Source organism: Mesitornis unicolor, unplaced genomic scaffold, assembly GCF_000695765.1.
Source record: "Mesitornis unicolor isolate BGI_N332 unplaced genomic scaffold, ASM69576v1 scaffold13779, whole genome shotgun sequence".
In the NCBI taxonomy this organism is placed as follows: domain Eukaryota; kingdom Metazoa; phylum Chordata; class Aves; order Mesitornithiformes; family Mesitornithidae; genus Mesitornis; species Mesitornis unicolor.
The window spans coordinates 28166-34657 of record NW_010206633.1 but is presented as its reverse complement, the minus strand read 5'-3'; the positions used below and the strand labels follow the sequence as shown (position 1 = coordinate 34657).

Below are 6492 nucleotides of genomic sequence, written 5' to 3'. Positions count from 1 at the left end.
AGTTCGCCGCCGAGCGCTCGGGGTTGGAGCTGGGCGTGGGCGCCCGCAGGCCGGGGGGAACCGGGGGGTCCGGGCGGCCCCTGCCCTCGCTGCCCCGCACGCCCCGGGATTATTGGGCGTTTCGAGCCATCAGCAAAACTAACAAGATTTCAAAGTGAAATTCCGGAGGAAATTTAAAGAGCATCCGGATCCGGAGAAAGAGAGAAAGAAAGAGGAAGGGAGAAATAAATCAAAACGTGGAGAGAATCCCAGGAGCTGAAGAAAGGACGGGAGAGAAAGAAGCCGATACCAGAGATGGGGTGAGACTGGCAGTTTACTATTCTTGAATTGCTTTTATTATTAATGGCCGCTGAGCTATTTTTAAGGTAATGGGAAAAGAAATTAAGGTTTTCAATTGCATTTTTTTTTCTACATTGCAAGCTTTAAAGTTTATACTTGCCTTTTATTTTACGAGTTAGAAAGTAGGTAGTTGCAAGTCTCTGCAACTTCTTTAAATAAACTCGCATGTAAGGGAAGCCTCTATGATCTATATGTTGTGTGAAATCCACACTGGGAGGCTGGGTGGGAGCACTGGAGCTAGATTGTGTTCACAAACTTTTCCAGAAGTTACAAATTAAGGATTTTTGTTTGGTGTTTGTGACTTTGGCATTCAGTAACATGGGTCCTGTTTGCATTTACAAATGGATAAATAGCTGATTGAAAATCCCTGATGACTTAGTTTATGATCCCCTTCAGATTTTCCAAGAGTGATCTAATACTGCATGGATGTGGCAGTGGGTTTTGCCATGGAAACGGGAGCTTAGTCTGGTATTTAATTTATGTCCTAGTTATAAAGCTCAGTCATGTAACTTTAAGGACCTGACGTGGTGGTGTGAGGTTCTTGTGCAATGAACTCTTCATGGCTCTTTGAAAGCGAGCCTGTCTGATCAACTCTGTACAAAGGTGTGGGCTTGACAATGTGAGAGAAATAAAATAACATTCTTGGGAACTTGTTTTCCTTTTGCTCATTTTCCTCTTGGACTGTCTAGATAAAACGGTCAGTCACGGATTCAAGAGACAGAAAAGGCAGATAAGAACCTGAAGTGACAGCAGTGTGAATCTGGCACAGATCCTTTGAAGTCCACAGCGTGCGCTGATCCAAGTTAAATTAGAAAGTGCCCCTATTTCCCTGTAACTTTTCCTGTGATCCTCAAAGTTCCTATAAAACTCCTGGAAGTGCCAGGAAGGGTTTAACAAGCAGACAGCTCGGGCTAGCACATCGTTGGAGTTAGTGGATGAATCCTCCTTGGACCTACCACAGGTGCACCTCGCAGCCGTGCGATTTCTTTGGAGGGTCACTAGTTTTCATGGAAAATGTTGAGACTATCTCAGTCTGCTTCAGTTTCACTCTATAACTATAGTGGTGTAGTAGCAAAAATCTTGTTAAGCCAGAGATGGCGATTCCACCCAAAATTCCTTATTTCCACTTAAGTTCTGAGACAAGTGTCTTTTTGCTTGTATACGGATAACATTTCTGTGACTCTCTGCTGATGCCACTGTCAAATGTAAGTGAAGGTAGATGCAATGCATTGGCTTCTAATTTGAGCAGTATAGAGTTTACCTGCTTGTCACATACATCAAGGAAATTAATTCACCCGCTCTTATCTACACTGTCATCCCACTGACCTCTGCTAAGCAGGCAATTTGAAGGGGCCTTGTCAGAGGGGCTGCTGGTTGTGCCTTTGGAGCTCTGGCAAGGGCAGGTCGAAAATAGCAGCAGATCTTAGGGACTTGTCCTAGTGAAGCTGGGCAGGCATCTGTTCCTGGAAGTACACAGGTCCTGCAGCTCGTAATGAAGATGCAGAGGCAGAATGTGTTGGAGGCAGGCAGCACTTTGAAATAGGCGTGTATGTCTGGTTCTAATCATTACTGGACATATTTTCTGGAATGTATAAAAAAATTCTTAGCTGCAGTCTGGCTCAGCTGGGGTTTTTTAACTTTAATTGCTGTACAGACTTCCAGCAATGACTCTGTGTGTCGCAACAGAAAGCTGCTGAAGCTCAGTAGCAGAAGTAACAGTTGTCCCAGAAAGGTGAATGCACAGATTGTGTTGTAGACACCCAGTAGCACAGTGCTTAGCAGCCAAGATGCCCTGGAGATGGAGACTGTTGTCCAAACGAGGAAAAAAAACACCTCTTCCAGCTGTGTTGTGTCTTTAAATGCCCTTGATCCCCTGTATCTGTGCCTGACCCTGGGTGCTTGTCGCTGTTCCCCACGCTGATCCAACAGGAGCATATTCAGCCAGGATTCCTTTGCTGCCCATTATCTGCAGACAGGCCATGAGGCAGCTGCTTTTCATTCCTCTGCTAAGCCCTGCTGGGTAATCTCTTGAGTGTTGGGGGAGGCCGAAGGGAAAGCAGCCCCCAGCCAGCTCCTGTTGCTGGAGCTGCACCTTCCCTGTGTGGCTGTGGGGTAAAGTCTGGCCTCCTTCAGTCCCATCTGGACATGAGCAGCTCTGTGCACTTTCCCCAAGGTGACATTACACGGTGCAGAATGAAAATGAAGCTGCAGCTACAGGGGTTTGAAAACCTGCCTGGCGGTTAGAACAAAGGGCTGGGAATTGGCCTCCCAAACTTTGTTCCCAAAGCAGTTTTGCAGTTCAGTGTCTAACAGGCAGTGTTCCGGGGGCTTGTGCCCAAAACTCCAAGTAGGCGTTATCAAAGCATGCTCTCTGCGCCCATTTACAGTGAAGCAGTGGTTTCCATAGGCTCTGGAGGGAGTTACACCCAGTCCCTGGCTAGGGGGAAGAGTTAGACATTGGGGAGAAATGCAAAGGCGAAGAGATGAGGTTTGACTCTCGCACTTCTTCCCCAAACAGCGCTGACGTACAGTCAGCAGCTATTCAAGCTGCTGAGGGAAGATAAAAGGAAACAAAGACAGACAGCAGTGGAGGAGGAGGTTGGTTCTCCTGCCCTCTCTGTGCTCCAGTTCTGCCTTTTAAAATAACTGGGCTCTGTCTGAAACACATTTCCACACCCCCCCCAACCCTGGCCGACCCTCTCCCTCACATTATCCCGGGCCGTGCTGCTTTGTCGGGTGCCTCACCCCAAGTGCTCTGGCTGGGGAGAGCCCTGGCCCTGACGCAGTCAGCTCCTGCTGACTCAGTGTGGCGCTGGGCCGGGCGCCAGGGCTGAGCCATGGATCTTTAATGCTTGCATGCTCTCACGTACCCCTTGCTGCTCTGCACAGGCTGCCCTGTGGACACCCATCCTGAAAACCAGGCCTCGTAGAGAGAGAGGACTTTGAGGAGGATTGCGATGAGAATTGTGAAGTTCCCACCCCAGCAGCTGGGAAGTCCTTAGCTCCTGCTGTGGTTGGTAGTGGGTCTTTTATCAGAAGATGGCTTCTTTTGGGGGGAGCTTGCTCATTGTGGCCATGCTTTGAGCCCAGTCACAGTGCAAAAATATATTCCTAAGTCTCTAAAGGTATCTCTGAAGGTATCCTGGTGCTGTCAGCAGGAGCATCGCACCCCCAAAGCCCCTTTCCTGCCCCTGTGGCTGAGCACTGGTATGCCCACGGTCCACAGAAACAAATGATTCTGCTGATCTGGTACTTTGTGCTTTCTTGAAAGGCATTTTTTGGCTTGGATTGTAGATGACGAGGGACCGCAGACTGCCTGGATGCAGAGCGCAGTATTTGAGGTGATTATCCTCTCTGCGCCCAAGTGCAGACAGGCTCCTTTCTGTGACAAGGAGATCAATGTCCCTGCAAAGCGAAGCCGCAGTGAGCGAGAGGAGGTGCAGGCTGGGGAGCAGCACATGAGCTTCCCAGAGATGCCCTTGTCCGAACCCCATGCAGGAGCACCACGGCAAATGCAGTTAATGAGGACAAGCTCGGCCTCCCCAGCGCCTTCCAGCTGCTGCCTTAAGCGGCCAAGAGACTTTATTCTAAACCCTCAGACCTCTTCACTGTTTATGTCCCTGAAATGCTTCGAACTTGGGCTCATTCACCAAATCTCTCTTAAAACTCTCTACTTGTGTCTAGGTTTGAATCCTGCTTTTTTGTGCTTCGCTTTGGCACCGAAAACAGGACAGAAACGTCAGCGTAAATCTAGAGAATGGTGACTCTAAAAGCTTCCTTCTCCATAGCAAATAGAAGGATTCTTCTCCCTGGTCACGCAGCAAAGGGTGGGGGCAGGTGAGCAGGATGTGAGAAGTAATTTAGTTAAGTAAATGGGCATGTCACAGGCAGGCAGACAGGATTGTGAGGCCAGAATTACCGAGAACAAAAATTAAAGAGGTTGTCAGTGGAAAAAATCTTCCAGATTGCACAGAAAATCAGAAAGAATACGGACAAAGCATAAGTCAAATGCAGCTGTGCAGTCAGAAAGAGACCCCTCCCCACAGCGAGCGTAGAAGCTATTGAGCAAAGATGTCGTCGCTGGATGCAATAGAAGATCTAAAGCAACCAATAAAAACCTGGTTTCTTCCTGTCCCTCTCTTGCTTTTGAAGAGGTCTGGCAGGAGGGCTGCGTTTTAACAGCTGCCTGTAGGTTTAGGAACCTGGAAAGAGAACCTGTAACCGTCAAACGGGATTTTCTCAAAGAGGTGCTATTTGCATTGGAAATATTCTGAGAAAGTAAAAGCAATAAAATGCAGCTCCTCTGAGGTGTGAAGACCCCAGCAGGTAGCTGGCAGAGTGCTGTTGAAATTCAGACATAAAGATAAATGTGTTGCTGAACAGCTCTTTCAAAGGCTCTCTAACCTGCACCATTCCTTAAAATCAGAGCTGTTTCTTTAGAGGACTGTACACCGTTACCTTGTGGTGGGACACTGGAGGATGCAGGGGGGAACGTGCCCTGTTCCCACCTCTGTCTGTGACTCCTGTGGCTTCAGCCAAAAATCTCATCACCTTTTCCTCTCTGTTCCATTATTAGACTCATCTGCAGGTTTGAGAGTATTTTTCTGGTGAGGATTAGAGAGAGGACTCTGAAATCCTCCTGTAAAGACATACCTAGCAGAGAGATTAAAGGTGTCTTGCTCAAAGTGTAGGTAGATGTGTGTTGAACTGATGGTGCAGGATGGGCTGAGGCAGGGCAGGCGAGCAGAGCTCCCTGGGGTCAGCAGCTCCGCTTTGGCTTGGGCATTGTTTTATTGTGACAGGGTGAGCCTGTGTTATCGATGCCCGTGTTTATACTGATCCATACAATTCCACGCATTGCATTGGGAACCATCCTGGTGCTGTCTCCTAAAGAGGAGATGCTGTGGTCCCTCTGGACAGGCCACTCTGAGGTGGCTCATCTCCCTTCCTCTTGTGTTCTCTTTGTAGCAGCACTGGGTCATTTTAGAAGACCCCACTTAGGAAGAGGCACTAGAGCCCACATGCAGATAGGACATTCAAGGACAGTCCATGCATCCAGGGACATATGTGTTCAGATTACACAGAATGGAGGGGGCGGTGCTGGTTTTAGTCTTCTCCAGCCTTTGGCATCTCTTATCCCCACTGTTTCCCTGCTAGGTAAATTGTAGTACTGGTGAAATGACCGAATTGATGCCATCTGTACTTCCCTGGCACAGGGCAGTGCTTGCAGGGCCTGCTTCTCCTCCAGGATTTTGGCAGTGTGTCTGTGTGTCCTAACCTGGTGAGGTCCCCATCCAGCCTTAGTCAACTTGGTCCCTTTGACCTGCTCTGCCCATTGCTGATCTGTTGAGACTATCAGTTAAGGTGAAAAATAATTATTTACTTTCCTGGCAGTGGTGAAACAAGCAGCTATTCATTAAGAAATCAATTTGGATGCTGTAGAGAGGGGAATAATACAAGAACGAAGGTGGAAATGAGACCAGCATGCAGTTTTACATGGTGTCTTAATGACCGCTGCGTCAGAGATTCCAGTCAGTGATCAATGGGAAACGATTGATCCATACCCTACATTCACGTGTCCTCCCCAAACACCCAGTGACCTCCTTCCAGCATCTCTTTAGGGAGAAGCCACAAGTGGAGAGATTTGGGTCTTTACTCGAGCAGCATCCTGGAGCCGGGTGCGTTGCTGATGTGAAGAACACGTTGGGAATGGCTGCATTAGTTAGATCATCTCTTAATTTTAATCTTCACTGGTTTTCCCTGGTAGCTGGAGGCCTTCTGCTGGAGCAGGGAACATCCATGGGGGACAGGTCATTTTTAAGCTATCAGTGGGATGTGGGATATTGAATTTTGCTGGGAACAAATGCTGGCAGCAATCAGACCTGGATCCCTTCCAATTGCCATCGGGCACTCGCTGATCGCGTCTGTGTCTCAGCCAGATCTTTGTCCTTTCAGTCATTTGCTTTGGTTTTTCTTAATTATCTGCGAAGGACAGCCCTGGGGGGATGTAAGTGGTTTTGTTTACACATGCCCTTTTCGCTGCTCTGTCTGTATTGTTATGGGAACTCCCAGCTGGGAGCAGGAAAAGAAGTGTCAGCATTTAGGGATGTGTGGAGTATCCAGCATACACGCTTAGAACACAGGGGAAAAGAG

At 48.2% G+C, this 6492-nt stretch overlaps 1 protein-coding gene across 1 annotated transcript in view; it reads left to right on the top strand.

The window, feature by feature from the left end:
• Window positions 1-209: 209 nt before the first annotated feature.
• HOMER3 (homer homolog 3 (Drosophila)) overlaps window positions 210-6492 on the top strand; it is a 21426-nt gene continuing 15143 nt past the window's right edge. Inside the window, exon 1 of the mRNA XM_010191845.1 lies at window positions 210-299. Coding sequence (XP_010190147.1) covers window positions 295-299 — 5 coding nt within the window. The 5' untranslated portion in view covers window positions 210-294. The remainder of the gene's footprint in view (window positions 300-6492) is intronic.